This window comes from Protobothrops mucrosquamatus, unplaced genomic scaffold (assembly GCF_001527695.2).
Source record: "Protobothrops mucrosquamatus isolate PMUCROS unplaced genomic scaffold, P.Mucros_1.0 scaffold1133, whole genome shotgun sequence".
Classification (NCBI taxonomy): Eukaryota; Metazoa; Chordata; class Lepidosauria; order Squamata; family Viperidae; genus Protobothrops; species Protobothrops mucrosquamatus.
In genome coordinates this window covers 516,390-541,767 of record NW_015387351.1, presented here as the reverse complement: position 1 = coordinate 541,767, position 25,378 = coordinate 516,390, and the positions used below count along the sequence as shown (strand labels likewise).

General features: G+C 37.1%; 1 protein-coding gene across 1 annotated transcript in view; it reads left to right on the top strand.

Moving 5' to 3' along the window:
* Positions 1–22,182, top strand: part of USP37 (ubiquitin specific peptidase 37) — a 35,708-nt gene extending 13,526 nt beyond the window's left edge. The window contains exons 8-23 of the mRNA XM_015820473.1: positions 63–218; positions 1,230–1,361; positions 2,557–2,680; positions 5,067–5,272; positions 6,500–6,617; positions 7,201–7,280; positions 8,334–8,498; positions 8,914–8,979; positions 9,784–9,931; positions 10,855–11,107; positions 12,657–12,823; positions 14,230–14,290; positions 15,548–15,663; positions 18,018–18,087; positions 18,883–19,021; positions 20,610–22,182. Coding sequence (XP_015675959.1) covers positions 63–218; positions 1,230–1,361; positions 2,557–2,680; positions 5,067–5,272; positions 6,500–6,617; positions 7,201–7,280; positions 8,334–8,498; positions 8,914–8,979; positions 9,784–9,931; positions 10,855–11,107; positions 12,657–12,823; positions 14,230–14,290; positions 15,548–15,663; positions 18,018–18,087; positions 18,883–19,021; positions 20,610–20,685 — 2,077 coding nt within the window. The 3' untranslated portion in view covers positions 20,686–22,182. The remainder of the gene's footprint in view (positions 1–62; positions 219–1,229; positions 1,362–2,556; positions 2,681–5,066; positions 5,273–6,499; positions 6,618–7,200; positions 7,281–8,333; positions 8,499–8,913; positions 8,980–9,783; positions 9,932–10,854; positions 11,108–12,656; positions 12,824–14,229; positions 14,291–15,547; positions 15,664–18,017; positions 18,088–18,882; positions 19,022–20,609) is intronic.
* Positions 22,183–25,378: the final 3,196 nt, after the last annotated feature.

The following is a 25,378-nucleotide window of genomic DNA, read 5'->3' as shown; positions in this document are numbered from 1 at the left end:
CCATAATTGTAGTAATAAGTTTTGTCATCTTTGAAATGGATTTTATCCCTCTTGTTTTATAGGTCTAATGTATTGAATCCTTCTGCCAAAAGAAGCTTAGGCTTTCTCTCTCAGCCAGCCCCTCTTTCTGTCAAAAGACTGAGATCTAATCAGGATTACACGGGATGGAACAAGCCTCGAGTGCCCCTTACCACTCATCCACAGCAACAGTTACAAGGGTTGGTTGTTGTACTTTAAGCATCTCTTTTTGTGTATAAATGTGCTAAATTAACTATGGAGGAAATAGAAACTCACTTAAGATTTCTCGGCATTTTCTGTAATCAGTTTTTTTTGTGTGTTATCCTTTCTTTAGTACTTTGTTTTAGGAAGTGCTTTTTGTTTTCCTTTTTGTTATGTATAAACCATAATGATATGGTATGTTAAGATAATGAGTAGGAAAGGACCACACTTATGCATAAATACACTGTTAGAATTATAATGTCTTCTCAAATGAGTTTTCCTTTTTTCTAAAACAAACAAACGAACAAATAAATGTAAATATTTGTAATTAGGATAGCTAGGCAATGACCCACTAGTCAGTGTCAGATAGATTTTCCCCCTCCTCACTTTTTGTTAGCTCTTTTCTATTTAATTTTCTCTTTATATATCTTCCTGCTATCCCTCTTTCTCCAAGTTCTGGGTGAGCAATGTGAAAATTTTAGACCTGGCTGTTTCAAGGTCTGCTCCAGAATACCTGCTTTTCTGCTTCTCCCACTGCAGCTTTGCTGCTGACAGTACTGTATTCCAGTCATCTACAGCAGAGTTCCCCAATCTTTCTGGCTTTATGGACCGGCCAGGGGAGAGGGGATGGTTCTGTGTGAGTGGTGCACATGCATGTGCAGCTCCATTTGTGCAAACAGTGGTAGGGTTAGGAAGCTCACTTGTATGCGCTCGGCCACTTTTGCAGCCCAGTTCTGAAGGGCTGAAGGCCAGGCAGTGGGCCATGATCTGCCAGTTGGGGACTCCCGAGCTACACTATTCAGTGATCTTTGTTTGCTGTCCCAGGGACCACTCAGCTGTGTCTTAAAGGAAGGTTTATTTAACATTTCCTCAGTGTGTTGTCTAGCCTGCTGTTGTTGTTTAGGTAACCCTTTGCAGATTTTTCTAAGAAACCACGATGTAATCTGTGTAACAAATCATATTTATGCTGCCAGTATTTTAATTCGGTCATATTGTCTTGTTCTCCACAGATTTACAAATTTAGGAAATACTTGTTACATGAATGCTATTTTACAGTCTTTATTTTCAATTCAGTCATTTGCTAATGATCTTTTGAAGCAAAGTATCCCATGGAAAAAAGTTCCATTCAATGCATTGATCAGGTAAGCATCAGCTTGGGGAATAAATATTTTTATGAATATTATTTCAAAAGAAGCATCCAAATGGTTTATGCAATGTATAACTTTGTTAAAATGCATAAATCTACATTGTCTTTCCTGGAAATATAATTTGACAATTGTGAAAGTAAATAGAAATATATTTCTTTCATATGTAATCCAGCTCCACAAATAAAATAGAGGTTCAAAATGAGATGAAAATACAAGAATGTCTATCATTCAGTATTGCGAAATTCCTTGAAACGTTCCTATTTCAACTTTTAAAACATTTTTTTTAATAATGCTTCAAAGGGAAAATGTTAGATTTCCTGAAATCAGTTTGTTTTGCTATGAAATCCCTGCTGCTTTTTGACTTTAAAACTAAACATTGGAAAATCTATAAAGGGAATTCCTTGGATGTTAAGGATGGTATCAATCAAGAACAGAATGTTGAGCTTTTGTTGGTGTATTACTTGTTTTCAGTCTTCCATATATTTTCATGTTCTAGTTCTATTAAGCATATTGCATCTTACAAAAATAGCGTTTTGAATACTGGCAAAATAATGGGGAGCAAAAATTATTTGCCTTTCAACGTGTTTGCATGCTGCTTTGATAAGATCACATTTTCAGGGGAAGATAGGAAGCAAAAGTAATGGAATTTGGAGGATATTTTTATGATTAAACATTGCTTAGGGTTATCAAATATGTTACTAGGCAAAGGAGGACATGATCAATAAAAAAGAAGACAAAGAGGAATGAAGGAGGATATGCTGTTTAACTCCATGCCAAAAATTCGAAGGAGTGTAGAAATGAAAGTTCTTAGGCCTACATGCAATTATTTTTTCCAGCATCAGAAAGACTAGCTTTTCAATGGAAGAATGTGACAACGTGGGTTAGGAGGCAAAAATCTTCAGTGGGTGACTGATTAAGATCCTGTCAATTTCAGGTGGTAGTAGAATCCAGCCAGAGGGTGCTAATCACCTGATTAAGGTCACAAAGCTGAGCTTGTTAACTTGTGGTTAGCATTCATTAAGGAATGTGGGAGAAAAGTGCTCAGGAACAGACAGCTTGCATATAACTTCAAAATCCACAATATTTGATTTTAAGGCACTGCCTGTCAGAGGACATGAGGACAAAATTGCCAGATGTCCGGTAACCCCAACATGCTTTTTGTGAAAACATTGTCATGTATTTTTTCTAGACGGTTTACCAATTTACTTGCCAAAAAAGATGCATGTAGCCCTGAAGTAAAGAAAGAACTACTCAAAAAGGTGAAAAATTCAATTTCAGCTACAGCAGAGAGATTCTCTGGCTATATGCAAAATGTAAGTATCATACATTGAAGTAACTGTAGCCAGTAGTTTGAGCTACTTTATGAGCTTTGTCCCTTGTTACATAGTGTTTATATAAAAGCTGTTTCATAAAAGTACCCCAAATTAAAGTAATCTTTTTTGGGAAAAGAGCCAGAAAAAATATATACACAGTTGTTAGATGGCCATCCTTGGGGCTTGATTTTTGATGTAAATCTTTCTTGGATAGCTCGCTTGTAGCTATAAAATTAGAGTTGTAAAACAGTTACCCCTATTACCTGTTGTAAATGTGACCAGTTAGTTGATCGTTTTATTAACCTTTTTTTTTTCAGCCAAGAGTATTACTCCAACACTGTATAGGGTAGAAAATCTAGAAAAGTTAAGACATCTGAATAAATTTCTGAGAAAATTATTAGAATATCCCTACTAAGAACTTTGCAAGAAGAGAGCTGTACCAATAAAGGAGAATATTTGTAGCTCAGGGTTGAAACGAGGGCTCTTTGGTGCTCTCTGAGCTTAGTTGTTTTCTTGGAGAGTTTCATTATCCAATCTAGTTAACACAATCAGTGCTAGAGAGAGCTGTGTTAATCTATGTAACTCAAAATTGGAGTCTGGTAGCAGCTTTTATCATATGGCATCAGCTTTCATGAGCTTCATCAGATATGTGAGTGGCTTAACTAGGATATCTAGGATTTAAATACATGGAGGGAGGGAATAGGGAGGAGAAGACTAGGTGGTTATGTAGATGAAGGTTCCAGAATTGATAAGTTCAGTATTATAATGTTGAAAATTGTTGTTTGTTCAGACCTTCTAAGATAGCCTGAAATCTATTGACATAGATAAACTCAGTTGTTTCACACTCAGTTCTGCTGACCTTATTGCTGCTACAAGGAATGTCCCAGGAGGTTAAAAAGCTATCTTGGAAGGTCTGGACAAACATATGGGTTTTTAGCTGTTAATTGGTAAACTATTCATTATCTGCCTTCTATGGAATCTTGATCTTCACTGTATACCTGCAGCTTTTCCTCCAAGATAGAACTGTGGCTAACATTTATCATAGCTGATGTTCATATTAGATACACAGCTTGAATAATAGTTAAGATGTTGGCCTCCATAATGACCTTGGATTAGATACTTGGGTGATATTGGATAGATGCAGCATTGGAGAAGAAGGGGAATCTCATAATAGAAGCATTTTTGTTTTTACCAGAATAGATTACATTTACAATTATTATTTGAGTGAAGATAAAGCTGATAGCTGAGTATCATTTCTTGAAATGTTATTGTTCAGTAAAGGAGAATAGCCTATTTTCATTTTCTCTCTTTTCCTCAACTATGTTGCCTTTGCTCTGAACTAAAGTTTCAAACCATGCCCTCTGCTCTGGTAACAGACTAGTACTCTGACAATCCTTTGGAACAATATTTTTACAATATGGTTATATTTGTGGAGAATATACCATTCATTGTCTGTTACGCTGTCCCTTGCATAAGGATTTTAAAAGGGAGGGAATTCTGCCTAGGGCTTAAAATAGTATTGATATTGCACACAAACACACCCAGTTATAATTGAGGAACTTTTGAGATATTTCTCTCTGCATAATAGAACCTAACTGATTGCATTATCTGTTCAATTCACAAGGAAACTTCATAGCTGCTTTTTTTAATGAGTTTTATTTGCATTTAGCCAAATTTAACAAAAGTATGATTGAGAATAACTTAAGAGTTGTTCTAGACCAGGGGTAGGCAACCTTGGCTCTTTTATGACTTGTCATAAAATTCTGCGAGTTGAAGTCCATGAGTCATAAAAGAGCCAAGGTTGCCTACCCCTGTTCTAGACAGTCTATGAAATGAGTTGTTGGTGAGATAAGGTGGAACAATTAAGATGTAGCAGATACTGGAATGAGTGCGGGGTTCTGGTACACTGTCCAGAAATTACTTCTTGAACTTTACTTTTTATATCTTGGTGTGTATTTTGCCATTTGAAGAAGAAAAATGTAAGCATGTAATTTAAAGGAAATGATATTATAAATATAATGATTCTTTACAATGAATCCCAGTGTTGCCAATTTTAGTTGAATTAGAGGTAGTTCTCATTTATTAGCAGCTTCCTTGCTTAGCAAATGTCCGTAATGAAAAAGTAACTTTGCAACCAATCCTCACATTTATGACTTCACAAGCAAAGGAAAACTGAAGTAAGATCATAATATTGTAGTGTTTTACTTAACTACTGTTTTACTTAATGATCAAGTTTGTAATCACTAAATGAGGATTATCTGCAGTGGTTCTAGTATACAGAACCAGCTTTAAATAATTTATACCATACTATTGAATCTATATTGTTTATAAATATGTTGAGGGGATGTTAAAGCTGTACTTTTAAGAAACATACTGATGATTTTAGGATGCTCATGAATTCTTAAGCCAGTGCTTGGATCAGTTGAAGGAGGACATGGAGAAGCTGAACAAAACTTGGAAGAGTGAGCCTATTTCTGGTGAAGACAACTTGTCCGGACGCATATCTGATGACTTTTCAGCCACTAAAGTTTATACATGTCCAGTAATTGCAAATCTAGAATTTGAAGTTCAGCATTCAATCATATGTAAAATGTAAGTCTTTAAAGAGATCTTTTTTCCCCCCCACATTCTGATCGCTTCCCTTTCCTCACATCATTCTCATGGAGTTTGATGTTAATACACACAAGGTCTGCCTTCTGAAGCAATTTAAATAATGGATGATTCTAATGTAAATAAGCATCATTCACCGAGCGCTGCTAGCATAGTTTGGAAAAAGGTAAACATCCTATTCAAATTCCTGCTTTAGTTGAAATTCAGGAGGCCTTACATATTTTCCCAAAGATGTTAAAAATAGTCAAAAGTGGGCATATTTTAATTTATCTAGACAAGTGTTTCCAACTATTGGCTTTGAATCTCAGCTTGCAATTAATGAGATCTTGGGGTTTGTAATTCAGAAACACCTGGAAGAACACAGGTGCCAACATATGGTACGGAAGATTTCAGCAGGTCAGGGAAAGTATGTTAATATTGTATACTTCTTACTTAAGAACATTTGAACTCTTATGAGGAATCAGTAGTCCCATTCCTCTTATGGCACAGCTTTTCATTCAGCAAATGCTCTCACAATAAAGAAGTATGGGAACAATTTTGGCTGTTTGTTTTTTTTAGCCTACCCATATCCCATCCACAAAAATCTGTTACAGAAAGTTATGGAAACCTCTAGAGCAGGGGTGTCAAACTCAATTTCACTGAGGGCCGCATCAGCATTGCGGTTGCCCTTGGGGGGCTGGGTGGGTGTGGCCAGAATGGGTGTAGCCTACTGGGTGAGCGTGGATGGAGTGGGTGTGGCCTACTGGGTGGGCGTGGCCAGTTCTACATCATTGGCGTCAAGGGTGCCTGTGGGGGCCTGGGCAGGAGTGGGACAGATCTGAGGGTCCCTGGCAGAAGGGGGTGGGACCAGGGCAAGTGCCAAGGCATGGTCTACTTGGGCAAGTGCCAAGATGGCCACCACAAAATTGTACATTGGCTCCCGGCCGGCCTGGGCCAGGGCCAAGACAGAGGGGGTCGTTCCCTCACTGTTTCCAGGATGGCTTCGCGGGCCACATGAAACCACTTTGCGGGCCGCATCCGGCCCCCGGGCCTTGTGTTTGACATGTCTGCTCTAGAGCATCTGGAAAAGTATTCTGAGAAGAGACAAATGGCAAAGAAAAATGACCCAGCTGGACTAAAAGATGTTGCATTCTAATTTGTGCTAAAATGTTATCTGTGTATGGTATTAAAAACTTGGCAAACTAAATGAAGTAAAACTTTTCTATGCAGGTGTGGTGAAACTGTCACCAGGCGGGAACAATTTAATGATCTCTCCATTGACTTGCCACGAAGGAAAAAACTGCTTCCTTCTCGATCAATTCAAGATTCTTTGGACCTCTTTTTCCGGGTATATATATCTCCTACGATTTATTATTATCTTAAATTTCACTTATTTTTGTAAAAGTTTTCTGAATATTATTTCTACTGTACATTTTTTAAATTGCAAGTTGAATGCAACTCGATTATATGTTGAGGAGTGATCTTATGGAAATATGTTAGAGTAAAGTTACATGACCCTGTTTCAAGTTTCTTCATGGACTCTTTTGGGAATAGAGTGGGTGGGGAGAATCTTTCATGGTAAAAAAAATAAATAAATCTTGAAGGTATTAATTCTGTATAGGAATCATGTAACTTTGGCGATAACTTTAACTGGATTAATTTCAAAAACAAATTAGTTGATGTTTCTTGTTCTCTACAATGTATTTTTTCATGGATATTTGATGTGAGGGGTGATTGTAATGAATGATTGTCTATCCTTAAGTGTAAATAAATACAATTGTTTGGAGGGAGGAGTACCAGAACAGGTTTTTTTTTAGTCCTGTTTTAATGAGAATAAGCACTCCCACCAAACTGAGGAGAGAAAAGAAGACACTTGATTTTAAATAATTTTTTTATCAGATTACAATTCTTGCACATGTTGTGTCTCTTAGGCAGAGGAAATCGAATACTCCTGTGAGAAGTGCAGCGGAAAATCTGCTCTTGTGACACACAAATTCAGTCGGTTTCCCAGGTAGGTTTATGAACTTGGTACAAAAGTAAGGTCAAAATACTGGCAACTTTTAGGATCTATGAGATAAAAATATTTAGGGAAAAAACAATTGTTTGGTATCGGTTCTAGAATAACTGAATTGCATGAATTTAAATTCTGAACAGAATGTCATTCTTGGAAATTAGAAGTTTAGTAAAGCATCTTGACAATGCTTCCATCAAATTTTAAAAGCAAATTTATTTTTGTTAAAAACTGGCACAATAGCAGAAACATATTTACATTGATTACTAGGTGTAGAATGATAGGTTGGACCCCAAATCTGTTTCCTGTAGTTGTAAGGATTTTGCTAAGTTCCTATTCCTTCTGCAGACTCCTCATTCCCTAATACTTGCTCTAGAGCAGTGATGGCGAACCTTTTAGAGACCGAGTGCCCAAAACCTGCCCCCGCCCGCCCGCAGGGCCATCCACCACCTCCATTGCCCACCGCGGCAGATCACCCAGGCGGCCCTGCAGCACCATGGCGGCCACGCCCTCCACCTGCCCCCCCCCACAGCATCATCTGTGCGCGAGGACAAAGTCTTGTCCCTGCTTTCTGGCCGCCATGTCCTTGGCTGCGCTTCTCTGTGTGGGCCACGCCTGGGGGCGACTGTCCTCCGGAGGGGCTGCTGGTGAAGAGGGAGCCGCGGGAAGAGGCGGGGCTGGGGCGATGGTGTGCATACCTACAGAGAGGGCTCTGAGTGCCGCCTCTGGCACGTTTGCCATAGATTCACCACTACTGCTCTAGAGGATTCTCGAACTCTGTGGAATAGTGAGGAGGAAGGTTGTTCTAGGATGAGGGAACACTGCAGAAGGAAAATGGTCGTGGCTGGAGGTAGGATGGAATTTCGCTCTGATTCTATACTTTGGAACAAAAAAAACCCTTCAATCCATCTCCAGCATTTATGTTAAGAGTGAATAATTGTGTAAGTAGCTGATAGGAGCGAGAGCCTATAGTTTTTAAGTATTACTAAAGACAATAGTTGTTTCTACATAGCAAACAATTTATACGTTTCCATTCCTTCTTGTCTCTTAAAGGGTTTTAATACTTCATCTGAAACGGTACAGCTTCAATGTGGTGCTTTCCCTCAATCACAAAGTAGGACAGCAAGTGGTTATTCCAAGATTTTTGACGCTGCAGTCACACTGTATAGAAAACACAAGGCCCCCACTCAGTCTTGGATGGAGTGCACAATTAGCCATGTGAGTTTCTTCCACTTATTCTGCTAATAGTATTTATAGATTGTTTTATTTTTGTTACAGTGAAATTTGATCATTGGTCTTTGTTCAATGGTCTTTGGATACAACAGATTCAATTTACATTGAGATGTTACCCCTGAAATAATGGACAAAAGTCCAGAGAATCTGGATTTTTCTAAATGATTAAGATTAAGGGTGCCTGTTCGGAAAAAGTGAGATGTTGTGATGCTGGTCTATGAAACAACATTGTAACGAACTCAGATTTAAAAGGCTTCCATAAATTATGTGCCAGCTGTGATAGTTAATCCAAAGACTGCTGGTCATGGTTTCTTCAAACCATAGCGTGAACTTGGATCCCCATTAAAATGGCTATATGTGATAGTTTTCAGAAATAAACACTGCTTTTTTTTAAAATCAGTTCTCGGCCATTGAAAGTGTCCCAGATGGTGAATTCCTGCTCTGTAACGACTTCTACACCTTGTCGGTGAGTAGCGTGGTTTTGAGGTATCTGGAAAAAAGACCAAAATTAAGTCTTTAGAAATTGATTTTGCACTAAATATTTGCCCTCTATTTTAGAAAATTTGGTGCATTATTTTATATTGTTAACATCATTTTTTTTTAACTTCCAATGGTTGCTGAATTAAGCAGGGTCATTAAGCAAAGACTATCTTTAGTCTGATTGGGCAAAGCTTTTACTAAGGTAATGCATTGTTAAGGCACTAATTACTCTGGATAGATCACATGGTAGCTTTATGGGAACATACTTGTTTTCCTTTATCAGAACTGAGAAAAATATAGTGAATACAAGTTTAATATGTTTAAGTTTAAGGTCCCTTCCACCTTTATTATTATTATTAATATTTAAAAGTATATTAAATATTTAATGAGAGCATTACATATTCTACCATGAAATGAAGTTTTGCATGAAAAATTCTACTTAATATACTGTATACATGGCCCAGTTCATATATACTGGTCTATTATACAATGTACTGTATCTCTTGTAAAAAAAGAAACATTGTTTCTACCAATTCAATTTTTTCTCCTCTAGAAACCCAGGAATATTAATGTTTGTGTTATAAAGAATTTTCTAAATGTTAGATTGAGGTAGTAAAAGATTTTGCAGAGGGTTACTGTTTGAATAAATCCTTCTACTATAGTCCTGGAATTATAGTTTGTCATCAGCCTAGCTATGCTGTGAATAATTTTGTACATCGATATTAATCAGCATCATTAAAAGGCTTTTTTTTAAAAATGGTGAATTAAAAGTTCTTTGTTTCTTTTTCAGAAAATACTCATTCAAGAATAAAGGTCAAATTTTAAATTCTTTGGATTCAGACAGTGAAGAAGAACCCCTAAAACGTCCTGTTGCAAACAGTCAGAAACAGTGTGATTTCCAGAGCAGGGAACAGCAGCAGCAAGAGGAGCTTGAGAAAGTAAGAAAAAGGGCTTGGTAGAATGCATTGTGACCATATAACTTTTTTGTGGCAATTACATACAACATTATTAACAAACTTTTGGGTTGTGAGTGTTTGCCAATAATGTACAAATAAACCTGCCTGCTCCAGGAAGTCAGAAGAAGGCAGGAAATAGCCAGATTCTGTTGCACTGTTATACATATGTGAAATGCCAGAAATCAGTCCCCTCCTATCCTCTCCTAATCCCCAGCACCCTGTTAGCTGGAGTTGCAGCCAGGCACAGCACAGTTCTCATTCCAGACAAGCAACAGCTTTGCAGCAAAGCATGATGGGCCCAGTGAACCCTCTGCCATAGTGGGAAAAGGCAGGAAAGGGTGAGCTTCCAGCATGCTGCATGCAGTGCGCTAGAAACCAACCCCCTCCTGCCACCACCCAAAACCCACTGGCATGCCACCCATGTGAAGCAAGAAATGCACCGCACATATCTTTGATTTTTGTTGGACTTGCATACAAATCACACTTATGAACACTCTCTGGAATATAACTCATTCATGAAGTTTATATAACTGTTGTTTTTACTTTTAAGAGTGGCCTCTAGTGGCTGCAGATGATATGACAGGTATACAAGGATATCCTTAAGAAGAGCCAGGCTGAAGATTTTGATACTTGTATGTATGTATGTATATATGTATGTACGTACGTATGTAGTTAGTTAGTAAGTTAGTTAGTATAGCTTAAGTATCTTTAGCACTCAAAGTCAGACTTTTCTCTGACGATGTCAGAACAATTCTGTACATCGATGCAGTGTTGAATTATGGTTACATATTCAGAATGTCTGTTTCATTTTTATGTTTTATGTATATTCATTTTACTATGGTGATTGCTGTAGTATCCTGAGAGAGAATGGATCTCATTGAATTTTGCCTTTTATTCATTTGCAGAGCTCAAAGAAAAATAAAACAGAAAATCCCAAGTCTCCAGATTCAGTAAATAGTGGGCTTGAAACAATGAGTGAAGATGAACTTCTAGCAGCCGTCCTGGAGATTAGTAAACGTGAAGCATCGCTGTCAAGCCATGATGAAGATAAGCCAACAAATAGTCCAGATACTGGCTTTGGAGATGATGAGATGCAAGAGCTTCCAGATAATATGGAACTTAAGGACGCTGATAAGCCCAAAGCTGCTGCAGAATCTGGTAAGAGGGGAAGAGCAATAAAAGGCTAGAATTTGAGTGTGACAGTATATGGAGTGGGATGATGAGCAACACAGCTGTTCTCTTCATATTTCTGGCTCTCCAGTAGGTACACAGAAAACCATCTGTTGACTTGGTGACATTACAGAATGGACAGGCTCATTCTGGTTTTTGTTTGCCTTATTGTTATTTTGGAGGTGGGAGATGAGGGCAATAGAATAGAAATCAAAACAATCCCAAACATCTCTTCCCCCATCCCTACTTTGATTTTCATCCTTTTTTTTTTTTGCCTCAAAATCCCTCTTCTGAAATTCTGTTGAGTAAACATCTCATTTTAGTGCTTTAATTTCAGCTCATGTTTAGAGTTACAAGGTAGATATTAAGAGTTGGAGTGAGGAGGGTCTACCTTTTCAACTATTATATTTTAATCCCATCTTTATTTGGGGAAGGGAGAAAAGCAAGAGCTGTGCCACCGATAAGTCAGACAGAATTATTTTGAGTCAATTTTTATTATTATAAAATTATTTGTGTTAAACTGCATTTTAAAAAAGATTGAATAGTTATGTCATAATGCCTTGCATCTTAAAATGTGCAGTGAAGTTTATGCCTAGCATATTTCATTATACAGTTCATAATTGTTAATAAAATTACAACTAAAATTGGAAAATGAAGCAAAACAGTCTTTTTTACTGTAGGAATCTCTTTTAAAATGTTATGTCACAATTTTGAAAGGCAAGAGCAATAATGGGGGAAAATTTTCACATACTGATTTCCATCATTTTCTGGTGTTTCAGCGCTTAAATTACACAAATGACTTAACCGGAAAACACTGAATAAGTACTAAAAGCAATTCTCTCCTCGCTCCCCTTATCCTTTTCTCCTCAAAATAATCACAAACTAATATGTTCCTTTTGCTCTTGAGGTCTGAATAGCATGAAAAAGATTTAGTCCAGGAATAGGCGGTCTGTTGTCCTAGGGCTGCATGAGGTTCTCAAGTTCTTTCTTTTTCTGCTGAAATTTGTCAGCATACCGTATTTTCCGGCGTATAAGACGACTTTCTAAACCCTGAAAATCTTCTCAAAAGTCGGGGGTCGTCTTATACGCCCAGTCGTCTTATACGCCGGAAAATACGGGTATTCTATTTTATTCCTTTACACATGTGGTTTGGCATATTACTCATCAAGTTTTCTCTCCCCCCCCCTCTCTCGCTCAAACTCTATATTTTAACTGGAAAAGTTGGGGGTCGTCTTAAACGCCCAGTCGTCTTATACGCTGGAAAATACGGTAGTTTTCTTTTTTTAATGAGGTAAGGATGATATACGCATTAATATGAGAATATAAATACGCACATCGTACAAAAAGTAGTCCCACTCATACAATACACTCTTGTTCATAGGCGTGGTAGGTTTCTGTGGTCACCCTCACAAACATTTCTATTGAAAGCAGGGGTCACTGAAAGGTTATTCACCCTTAACCTACCCAGTTGCCATTCAGTTAGCAGCCCCCACAATTCCTGCAAAAAAAAATTAAAGACGCCATTTTGTTTCCCTAGGTTATGCCAACTTTACCAAGGCAACTAAAGATTTCGATGAAAATAAGGAAAACAAAACTCCAGAAGGCACCCAGGGGGAAGTGGATTGGCTGCAACAGTATGATATGGAAAGGGAGAGGGAGGAGCAAGAATTACAGCAGGCTCTGGCTCAGAGTCTCCAAGAACAAGTAAGAAGCGGTACACTTTTCATGAGGATACGTGACTGTCTCAGTATCTCTAGGGAGGGAGGGAAAAAAATTCACCTCACTTCATAATACGACACTGCGTGATTTTGTTTCATAATTGCAAACTTAGAAATCTATTTTTATGAACAAGGTTTTGTTTTTTATAGAAATCCTTTAGCCAAGTTAGGTCTTGCTGAATTTAATGCTTTTTAAAAAAAAAAAAACATCAGTTTTAGCAAATTTGGATTCGGCAGTCCACTGGGGTCACTGCCCATCAGAGATGCTCTTCTGTAATATTTTTCTTATGCAGGTAGTTCTTACGACCTCAATTGATTCCAAAATTTCTGTTGCTAAGCGAGACAATTGTTAAGTGCATTCTGGGGTGGTCTGATCGCCATTTGCAGCCTTCCCCACCAGCTTCTGACAAGGGGGGGAGTCAATGGGAGAAGCCAGATTGGTTTAACCACCACAGGAAAAAGGTAAATAAAATTGGGTGTCATCATGTGATGAGTCACTTAACAATCACAATGCTTAGTGATGGAAGTTACAGTCTGAATTGAGGTTGTAAGTTAGAGACTACTTGTAGTTTTTAATAGATTTGTTTAATTCATTGATTTTATGATCAGATCTTATGATTTTATTGCTTTTAAATTACAAGAGGCCTAGAATCAAAAGAGAATATAAATGTTTGTTAAACATATAAATGCAGAATATAAATGTTTGTTTAAAAAAAAGTATCAACAATCAAACAGTTAATAACTAACTTTTTTTATGGGAAAGAAGGATGGGAATATGTCAGGTGCCTCTTCAGGCACCACTGTGTTGCTTGGAAAGCCCCATTATGCATACTCAGGAGCTGTCTGTCAGTACGTAAAAAAAAAGTAGAGTACAGCCCTTCTGAGATATTCATTTCATTACTAGTTACTTAAAATATTTCTTATATACACTTTTATAAATATTTACAAATGCATAAAGAAACAAAATGGAGATGGAAGCATATGTGAATTGTAACTGATTAGGCTAGGAAAGAAGAAAAAACTTTCAAGTGTATTTGCCCATTTATTGTTTGGCAGTGAAAGAAGAGGCACCTAAACCTATAGAAGCCATGGGTCTGCAAGCCTTTGCTATTCTAGTTTTTTCCTAAATGAAGGCAGTTCCTCCTATACTGTTTATTCAGGTGTGTGTCCTCAGCTAGATTTGAGTATACCATACATTCCACTACATAGAGAAAACTTTTGTTCTTGGGCTTCGTTGGGAAGTAGTTTACATTCTTGCTGAGAGCATGTGGTGAGATTAGGGACTTGTTGTGTTGCGTACCAATCTCATGCAGTATCGGTAGGAAAAAATAGAGCAATTGTAAAAAACAGGAAGTGTCTTAGAGAACTAAGCTTGAATCTCTACCTCAGCAGGAGGCGCGGGAGCAGAAAGAGGATGATGATCTTAAACGTGCCACTGAATTAAGTCTACAAGGTGAGATACACAACAGAAGAATGGACATATTTTAAAAGCACAGTTTAATTGTTCAGAGAAAAGAGTGAAATTTGCTTTTGCAAGACAAGTAAACTCTAATGATTGGCTCTGAGTACACAACATGTAGCCATTCCTCTCTGCTTGAAAAGTAGACATAGGTGGCTGCATAACCCCCAAATATTCCCAGAATGTAATTTTCTAATTTCAGTAAACCTCTGTGTCATCATTTTTATTTTAAAAGATTAAATGGTTCTATCTTTTGTGAAGCTAATGGTACATACAACTTCAGTGGTATGTAATATCATATGTTCATGAAGCCACATAAAACGGAATAGGAAAAAGTTCTTGATTAACATCAAATGTTGTATAGGGCAGCTACAAACAAAAATAGTTAAAAGTTTTAGCCATTAGTGTGAAGTGGATATGGTGCTGCAGCCCTGTAAACAAGCAGAATATAGAGTCTCAGCAGTTTTCAGTGGCTTCTTCTCCAATCTGTTTTATTTCCCTAACCACAATTTGACTATGTCTTGTTAGCATGCTCAACTCCATTTCATAAACCCTAAGCGAGATAAAAGCAAGCAAATCTATCCCGGATTCCTAATTTCTGAAAAATGAGAATGAGAGATTTCGGCTAAAAGATTTATTGTTCTATGAACTGTAGATTTAATTTCCTTGTGTTCTTCTTAGGGTTGATGTTCTGCAAAGCAAGTTATAAAAACTAGCAAGAGTTAGTCATGGTTCCAGTGTAGAGCTAGTTTATATAGTAGTGGGAGATGAGCTGTAATTTTTTCAAAATATTTTATGCATTTTGCTATGAAAATTCACTGAAACTCTCTTATGTTAAGATGTTGTATGAGAACAGAGCATACATTTTCTGTTTCTTGCAGTATTGTACCTTGTATTTTTTTTCATTGATGCAAATAGTGCATTCAGTTTATGTGTTACTTTGGTAGCATCTTACTTTTTAAGTTAGTGCAAAAACATTTAAAAACTGCATTTTTGGAAATAAAGTTTTTCCCTCCTAAACTGATCTGTTTGCATTCTAAAAAAATCTTAACTTTGTACCCAGTATACATTTAATGCTTACTGTGGCTCTGAAGATTTAATATAGTAGATTATTTCCTTTAATAAAGAGAGGTTAAATATTTTGCATTTCTAGTGAGACAGTGTATCATGCACTGGACTGTAAAGTTTTGTCATCTCTGTTTTATGCACATCATCAGGAATCTTATACAGTATCCTTTTCATGCTGTTTAGAGTTTAACAACTCTCTCCTGGATAGTCTTGGCTCTGATGATGACTCTGGGAATGAGGATTTTCTAGACATGGAGTACTCTGAAACAGAAGCTGAGGAACTGAAAAGAAATGCTGAGGTGATGATCTGGGAAACCAGGGGAAGAATACTAGCATGTTTTACAGGTGGCAAATGCTTAACTAAGGTTTTATGGCTTGGATAGTTCAGTCTGCATAATATGGCACACTGGGTCATCTTTATTAATCTTTCGCAGTGATGACTAACAGTGAGCCACAGTGAATTGTTGGTCATATGTTGGCCCTTGGAGATGCAGTTTCAAATCCCTACTTCAGGGCAGACTGAAAACAAGTCCTAAAGTGAAACAGCAAATGTGTCTTCCTCATGCCCAAACTGAAAAGCCTGGCCATGTTTCATTCTTCCTGAGAGGGGAAAAAGAATAATCTTGGTTTGGCAGAAATTGTACTTTTCACAAGTTCAGTGCAGTCCCTGCTATGTCGGGGAGTTCTACGTTAGTCTTTGTTTATGAAAATCCATCCTTGGCTGTTCTGTTTTTCACACTGAAAGAATTGTAGTCATGAGAACAAAAATTGGGAAAAACATGAAAATATTCATTGGACACATGAAGTGACTTTTATCAGCTAGTTAAATTTGCCTGGATACGTCTAGCTTGGCTTTGGCCATCTGGCTACGGGCTCTACCCTGACTTCCATTGGTACAAGAGGGATGGAAGGAAAATCACAGGCTTTCAAGGTCCTGTTATTGTAGCCCATATCAATAAAACATAGTTCCAGTCTTAACTTGTGGATTTGGTTTCCTGGTCTGGCCTAGGTGGACCAACACCTAGGTGGGGGTGGGGCTGGGGTGGAAATGGAGCTTTGGCAGAGGATTGTCTTATTCCATCTTTCCTCCTACCATGAGGTGCTGCTATAATGTGAGTAGAGCAATGGTAAACAACACATTGGGAAATCCCAGTTGATTTCTGAGGTCCATTTTCTGCAAGGGTTACCTCCCAGTGTTGTGTTCTTACACTGGTTACCTGGTAGGAAATGACAACAACATTTTATTAAAATGGAGCGCTGCCTGATTCTCGATGATTCTGATGGTTCACAACAATCAAATTATGTGATCAGTTTCTTACCTTCTTATATTTCCTTTTTTTTTTTCCTACCCATGTACTTTTGCCAGGGTTACACCTTGAAAAGAGGGATGAGAGCCATAGTTGCATACCAGTTGAGTTATCATTACCTGCCTTTCTTTTGAATAGGTGAAGGGGCAGTGACAAGTGGATGGCACCATCCTGTTTTTATTTTTGTACAAAGACCTTTGAATTGCTTCTTGTAGCACAGCCCTTTAATATATTTGTCCAAAGATGCTTGTTTGCCTTGTGCCTATGCTCTCATATTGGATGTCTTCCCTCAAGGAAGGAGATTGAAGTATAATAATCCCTTCATTTACTGAACAGCAAGCTGACTATCTTTGGCTCAGTAGTAATATTGGTGATACAGATTGAGTCCTTCCTAGTTTAGCACTCACTGTATTTTAACCGCACAATGGGAAATAATATGTATTTAAGAGCAGTGTATTTGTGAACTAATAATAAAGATTTTTTCTGTAGTATGGACTAAGGAAAAATGTGACAGTTGTTTTGAGTGATGTCTGTGATCATAGTTCAGTCTAGGACAGGGGTAGGCAACCTTGGCTCTTTTATTATGACTCGTGGACTTCAACTCCCAGAATTCCTGAGCCAGCATGGTTCAGCTTGGAAACCTCTCCCTTTCCCCTCAGCACGGCTGGCTCAGGAATTCTGGGAGTTGAAGTCCATGAGTCATAAAAGAGCCAAAGTTGCCTACCCTGGAGATAAGGATTTTGTTGATCACACTTTGAAGAATTACAGGTAGTTCTTGATTTATGATCACAATTGAGTCCAAAATTTCTGTTGCTAAGTGAAACATTTGTTAAGTGAATTTTGCCCTATTTTACAACTTTTCTTGCCACTGTTGTTAAGTGAATAATTAGTAACATGGTTGTTAAGTGAATCTGGCTTCCCCATTAACTTTGCTTGTCAGAAGGTCACAAAAGCTGATCACATGACCCTGGGACACTGCAACTGTCATAAATATGAACCAGTTGTCAAATGTCCGAATTTTGTTCATATGACTGTGGAGATGCTGCAGCGGTCATAAGTGTGAAAACGGTCATAAGTCACTTTTTTCAGTGCCTTGTAGCTTTGAACGGTCACTAAATGAACTGTTGTAAATCAAGGGCTACCTGTATTTAACTGATTTTGTAAAAAAAAAAAAAAAAAGTACATTTTTTTATAACGCCTGATTTGAGTTAACTACAAATTTGAAATGAATTATTCTAGTGTTTGATACAGCGTGTCCTACGTTTGCTCTTATAAAGTCTCTCAGAAAGTTAAATGCCTGATATATTCAGAAATAAACCAAAGCTAACAATAGAATTCTTTCACAGACAGGAGAGCTTCCTAATTCATATCGTCTCATTAGTATTGTCAGTCACATTGGAGATACATCCTCCTCAGGTAAGAAAAAAGCTTTTGTTTATTGTTTTTCTAAGTTGTGTTTTGGGGGGGCTTTTCGGGTAACCAGAATTCAAGATGAAGAAAAAAAAATGTTAATTTTTTTATGCTTGATTTTTATCCATCCATCCTTCCATTCATCCTATTTACATAGCTGCCCATTTCATAAAACATAACTCTGGGCAATTTACAATAAACACTATAGAACTGTAATATAAAAAACAACCAACGATTAGCAAATATTATGATTAAAAACAGTTTCCATACCAGTTTACAAATTGAGGGATGCCATTAAACAATTTGATATTTATTCATCAATAAATCTGGCATATGAAAAGATGTTGAATCACAGTAGTCATATTTAAAATAATAAAATTTGTCTGCATAAGATGTCACTTATTAGATACTTCGGTCTGTATATTTCTGCATGAAAGACATCAGAAGCCCGGATATTACAACAGGCCTGCCTTCTCTGCCATAGCACCTGCCCCATGGAGCAGTCTCCCTGCAGCAATTAGGATGGCTGGCCTTTTGTAAGATCCTAAAGACCTGATTCTCTGCCAGGCCTGGAGCCCCAATTGTTGAAGCTTCCCCCCCCCCCCCATCTTACTGACTGTCAGTTGTGATATCTTCCTCAGCTATTGTGTATTTTAATTTCTATATTTTTAACAGGAATTTTTAAAAAATATTTTGAAGTAGTTCGCTTCTCAAACTCATTTGTTGAGATGGACAGAACACCAATTGAATGAATGAATAAATAAAGAAATAATTCTTTTTGTCTATTCCATTGTTTTTAAGGTCACTATATTAGTGATGTATATGATATTCGCAAGCAGGCCTGGTTCACATACAATGACCTGGCAGTATCAAGAACTCAAGAGGCCTCTGTCCAGAGTGATAGAGACCGGAGTGGCTACATCTTCTTCTATATGCACAAGTAAATATTATTTATATTATTTACTGGTTGGATGTTTTTATTTCATTTCCATATGAATGTTACAGCTGTTGCAGGGAGGGTATTGTTAACATAGCCATCTTGTTCCACGTATTTATGTGAAGACCTGAATAGATGGGATGAAAGAAGATATTACTGAAACCTATACTGTAGAGTCATGGGTTTTATTCAGATTTCCAGCTTGTGCATCTTGTGGAAAAATATCAGAATGAAGACCTCTAAGAAAAGTTAACAAGAAATAGTTCTTCAAACGAGAGATGGGTTCTATGTGAACCTTTTAGGGAACGGCACTGGAGAGGTACCAGGAGGCTCGAACAGAGTCTCCAACTCGAATTAGCCGAGCCTTGGCAGAAGTTATAAAAGGAGAAGGGAGCTGTAGTCATTTGGAGACATCACACAGAATGGGGTATTGCAGTCAGGACTATTGGCATTGATTAAGAATTCATACCAAGCCTGTTTTATAGGTGGCATTTGGATCCTCAAAACTGTCCTGTATGTATCCTAATTTACAGCCCAAATGTTGGAGATGTGGAAGTTTAGATGCAACTTATTTTCATATTTGGTGAACGTGTAGGGACATAAAAGCATTTTGGATTAAGATTTGGTGGAATATTTTTAAGAAAAAGATAAAGTTTACACCACAGTTATTTTTGTTAGGTATTATGGAAGATTTGGATGTTAAAGAAATGAATTTGATGTTGAATCTTATAACAGCTGCAAGATTATTGGTAGCGCAATTTTGGAAGAAGGATTGCTTGCCTACTATAGAAGAATGGACGCTTAAAGTGTCAAATTTAGCAGAAATGGCTAAAATTTCTGCTTATTTGAAGGATCAATTACAAGAAAGATACATTTCGGTCTGGAGAAGATGGATAGATTATATTCAAAATAAATATGGGACTAAAAAGCTTCATTTGGGTTATGAGTAAATTTTAGAGTATTGTTATTATTAATAGTTTATTTTAATGGAATTTTTGTCAGTTTTAATTACATGATATTATTTTTAATATTAGTATTGTATTGTTTAATATTTAGGTTATGAATAGGTCTGTTGTGTTTAATTTTAATTTGTTTAAATTTACATTAAGGGGGAGTTAAAGCGCATTATGGATTTGGTTATTTAAATAGTTGGTTAATGTTAGATAGATTTTGATTATTATATTTGTAACCCTGTGTTCAGCTCTGGGGAGGGGGGAGGGGTTTTGGGGTGGGTATGGGGGTTTATATTGTAATTTCTATAAAACTTTTAATAATAATAATAAAAAAAGAATTCATACCAAGCCTGACCAGCTAGATTTTAAGTCATGAGATAAAAGTGTGCATGTAATAGAGAAAGAGAGAAACAAAGGGTTTATGTTTTTAATTCAGAAAACAAATAAACCTGCATTTTTTCCCCAACTGTCCTTATGAACGTCTCCGTGACAGCATAAGAAGCTAGATTATGCTGCATTGTGTAGAATCTCTATTACATCTTTTAAAACATTCCTTTAAGTGCCATCTTGTGTACATCATGTGCCTTGGCTGCTCTGTGTAGATTCTGTTTGGTTTCTAATGTGTTTCTGTTGTCTAGGGATATATTGGATGAATTGCTCGAAACAGACAAGAACCTGCAACTGCCCAGCACGGAAGTGGGAAAGCCAGTCTGACAGCCCTTGTGAAGAATGCCCCTTTACCTGAGCACAAAGAGTTAAGAACTTTTGCCTAATGCACGGGACACACAAAACTGAGGAACTCAAGACCTAGTTGAGAGACAAGCTGCTTCAGATATGAAAGGGCCAGTCCATCCCTTTCTTTGAACTTCAGCAGTTAATCTTCTGTTATCCAGATTTTTTTTTTATTGTTTTGGTTTTGTTCTCTGTTGAGCTACTCAAATAACTTTACCTGCAGAGGAGACGATCAAGCTAGAAAATTTAAAAAACCTTCTTCCAAAAACATAGTATGAGAGAAGACCACAAGATCACCTATTATTAACAAACGAAGAAGATCCTACACATAGGTTGACTTTCTTTCTACAGAAGAAAAAAAAAAAGGGGGGAGGGAAGCATAAGCTATACTACAGCTATACTATTTCCTGAAAGTGCAGGTGGCCAATTGGTTAAATGGAAGGATCCATCTTTCCTAGAACAGATGGACTTAAACACCTACGTTTGTAACACTCCAGAATCCTTCATTTTCATCATTTCAAATAATATATACATATATGTATATTTTAACTTTTTAAAGTTTTTATTCTTTTTGAAGGCATTAGTTTCCAAGTACTGTCATTTGCAGAACAGTTCCCTCTCCCCTTGAGTGTGCATGGGCGTGTATATATATATCTATATTTCTTGTGTTTCATGGAAGAGCCACCCTGGTTGGGGTGGTGAATGGCAGTCCCTTTTCGAGCTGACGCTAATCAATAAATGAAACAGAAGCAGCTCAGTTCTGCACTGGCCTCCAGAGCTGTATGTGCTTGAAAGTGGCAAGTAACATGGTAACAGAAACATGGAAATATAACTGAGTTTGTTCTCGTGCGGTTGGAAAAAAAACAAAACAAAACTCGTAAATGATTAGCATTTGCAAGATTTTTCAGAGCTGCAGTAGAGGAGTTTAGACACTTAAAAGTGTTTGAATAACTTGCTTATGCTGGCAAAAATTATATAGAATTTATTTGTGCCCAACCCTCATTTTAGTGCTGGAAGTTAATAACTGTTATCTCATTTTCACTTTCCTAGCAATGAAATTGCTAATAATTGAGATGTTTCTTGATTTGCTTCATAGTAAAAATATTTTCTTTGAAAAAGATAGCAGCTACATGGAAAAAATGTATTTTACCCTTGTTGGGGATTTTTCTGTTCTTTACATGTTAGAACCTTCTGAAACTACATTTTGAGAGTAGACCTGAGTCACATAGACAATAGAACTATTTGTTGCAGAAAGGTTTTAAGATTATTGATAAATGCAGCCAGTATTGGAGAACTCTAAATACATAAATATAGAAGATACCAACAGACTAAAATACTATCAGATGTAGAAGACAAAGTTCTCAAAAACTCCACTCCACCAAAGCATAACATGCTAACTTCTGTGGTAATTTTGTACTGTTCACAAAGGTATTTGGTATGTTTTTAAACAAAGAATAAAGGGATTTTCTTTGTAAAGAAGACCATCTCAAAATGTGATAGTCTTGATTCTAGAGTAAGGCTAGCTCTCTGTTAACGCAAAAATCCTTCAGATATTTGGCAGAATCTGAAAAACTGAATTTCTATGCTTGAGCAGTTATCAGTAAAATTCAGGAAAAAGGGTTTTTATTTCACTGATAGCTGAACTTCCATTCAATTAAATGTTACCGAGTCCTTGGTCCCTTCTTTGCCCCCCCCCAACTCCAGATACATCCTAGAATTCCTTATTAATGGAATGTGGGGTGGCGGGTGGCATTTTTCTTCATTGCTTGTTGTGGTCTCTTGAGAAGGGGCTCTGGAGAGTTGAGGTCTTTGAATATAAGCGGAAATTGCAAATTCAGGTTCAGGAGAAAAAAAAATCAAATAAAATTACATCTCCTATTGTCCCTTCTGGCAGAAGGTGGTGTTGGCTTTCATTTCCTGCTCTGAATGGAGGGGTCTTAGGCAACCCATTGTAATCACGCAGTTATAATGTCTTTGGTTCCATGCTTAACAGTGAAGCCAAATTAACTAATATATATGCAGTTGCAGTATTCTAATTTGGTGTCTTCTATAATAAAATGCAGAATTGCCCCTAGCCTAGTGTGTAAAGACTGATTTGCTTCATCTGAACCTGAAAAGTATGTAGCCTGGGATGAATTTATGTACCTTTGCTGGAAAATAATTATCATTCAGTAAGAAGTAGTGACTGTTAATCCTGGTTTGCATTTTACAAATCAGATCAAATTCTGTGGCAATGCAATGAATTTGTGCTGCAGTTCATCTGTTTTTCTTATATACAGTTTTAACATTTAACTCTGAAACTGTGTAGACCAGGGGTGTCAAACTGCCGGCCCGCGGGTTAGTTTCACCATACCAGAGCCGCGCCCACCCCATTGCCGGCAATGTGACATCGCGCGACGTCACGTGACGTCGCGAGTTTGACATGTCTGGTGTAGACCGTACTGGATTATATTTAAACCCTCATATTAAATGGTTTATCATATTTCATTTTGAGAGATTATACCAAGCAACCTGGAAAACCTCTTGGAAACCTGAATTGCAGCTGCTGGTATTTAAAAAATTTTGCTTGTTTAAAAAAACAACTGGATTTTGTTATACTATGTTTCTGGAACAGCATGATATGGCACACTTCTAGACATCTTAATTCTAGGATTACTGATTCTAGATTTTGAAGTGAGGCCAAGCCCTAACCATAAGTTTACCCAGTAGTGGATGAACTTCAGCATATTTTAAATTCCTCTTTTCCTTTCTTCTTATATCTGTCACATCTTTTTCCTGCACTTATTTTTATACAAGAAATAGCCATAACATGTTTGCACTAAGTAAGTAAATTCTTCCCAAAAGTAAAACAAAACTTGTACATACGTGGCATTTAAAAGGTAGCTCAGGTAGCTTGCTTTAAAAAAAAAAAAAAATTAGAAATCACCAAGCATTGCTTATTTTCCCCCAACTATATGCCTCTACTGTTCTAATGAAATGCAAAAGTTGCGGTTGTAGAATATTAAGCAGCATTGCTTCTATTTGGATGAAGCCTAATATTCATATCTGTGATAAGGTACAAAGTTTCAGGGACATTTCTCTATTCTGAGCTGCCTTTTCACTTCCTGAGGACCTGCCAGCATTCAAAGACGGTTCTGTACATGATGGGTTTCTGATGCTAGATGTGCTAAGAAAAAGCTGCTTGTATTGCAACGAAGTAAAGGGCAGAGTAATTCTCTTAAAATTGCACAAATTAATATTTCACGATGAAATGAATATTCTGGAAATAAGATTGCCGTGTGTTTCTGGAAAAGAACAATTAGGGCGCTTTTTAAAACTAACCCCAAATAGGGAATTAACAGCCCATGAATGGAAATCCAAGAAAGTTCATAACACTTTTGCTGTTGATCCGCAGCAGTAACCTACTCCTTTGCTTTTACTTTAAGGAGTTATTTTGTAAAACTTTGGTGGAAGGAAATAAATAAAAATGACCAGGGTTTCTTAGCGGGTGCGTTGAGAAGGTTGCCTTGATTATATGTTGGGAATCACTTTGTATCCCTTGACACAATGTGGAGCAGCATTTTTCTGTGTTTTAGCAGACCTGTTCTTCTATTCCTCACAATTCTGCTTCTATTCTTTCTTTTTAAATAATGTGTAGATCAATTTCTGAGAAATTAAACGCTCTTTGTTAATGCCGAATCTGATTTTTCTTTCCAGAGCAATGCAGTGCCTTACTACATTTCTATTGTCCTTACTGCCATTTGATTGCTATTTCTCCTCCACTAAATTGGCACTACAAAAACCATGCTATTTTTTTCACATTGATTTTGCATCTTTAGCTATTCCACATTTTTGATTCATTTAAAATTTATTCTTATTTGTCTTAAAATGCATAACCATTGTTGGAGATGACATTGCTGGCTGTGGAATTCTGGGAGTTGAAGTCCACATGCCTTAAAATTGTCAAGGTTGAGAAACACTGGTTTAAAAAGATACTATAATTCATTATGGAAAAGAAATGTCCATTAGCAGTATGGTCATTAAGTTTCAAAAGCTGTCATTCTCTGAAGGTAAAATTACTATTGTAAGCCACAAAATGTCAATCCTATTTGCTTTGTCTTTGAGGAGAGACTATTTCTGCCAAAAGGACCAGGTATAGTGTTTCAACGTCATTTAACCTAAATTATATTTACAATGGCAATGGTCTGGTGATAAAATGCCCCAGTTCTGTTTATGCTGCTCTGAGGTAATAGTGTGGTAACTTGCTGTTTACAAACAAGGATAGCTTCTTATTTTGCGTGAAGACGTTTTATTTGCACTGGGATACATTTCATAAGAGAACAGTGGTTCCATCTGGGATGCCTTTCTGCTTTATGGGTCACCTCAAGACTATTTTGGAGCCATCTTCTTCATTGGCAGTTGAAAACTAGCTATAATCATGTAGACAGCTATGAACATAGGTAAGAGCAGATTAAGGCAGATTTGGAGGGGCAATACTCCTAGATCTGTTATATTTACTTCTATTGGCAAAGCTGTGTTTTTAAGCAGCATAAATAGCTGCTTTTAAGTCATTCCTGGCCAGGTTGCAAGATTGTGATGGCCTTGCTTGAAAGATTTTGGTCCAAAATGTTTTTTTTTTTTTAAATTCCAGGTAGGAAAATTGGTTGATAAGAAAGTAGCACTGGTTAGCTCAGGG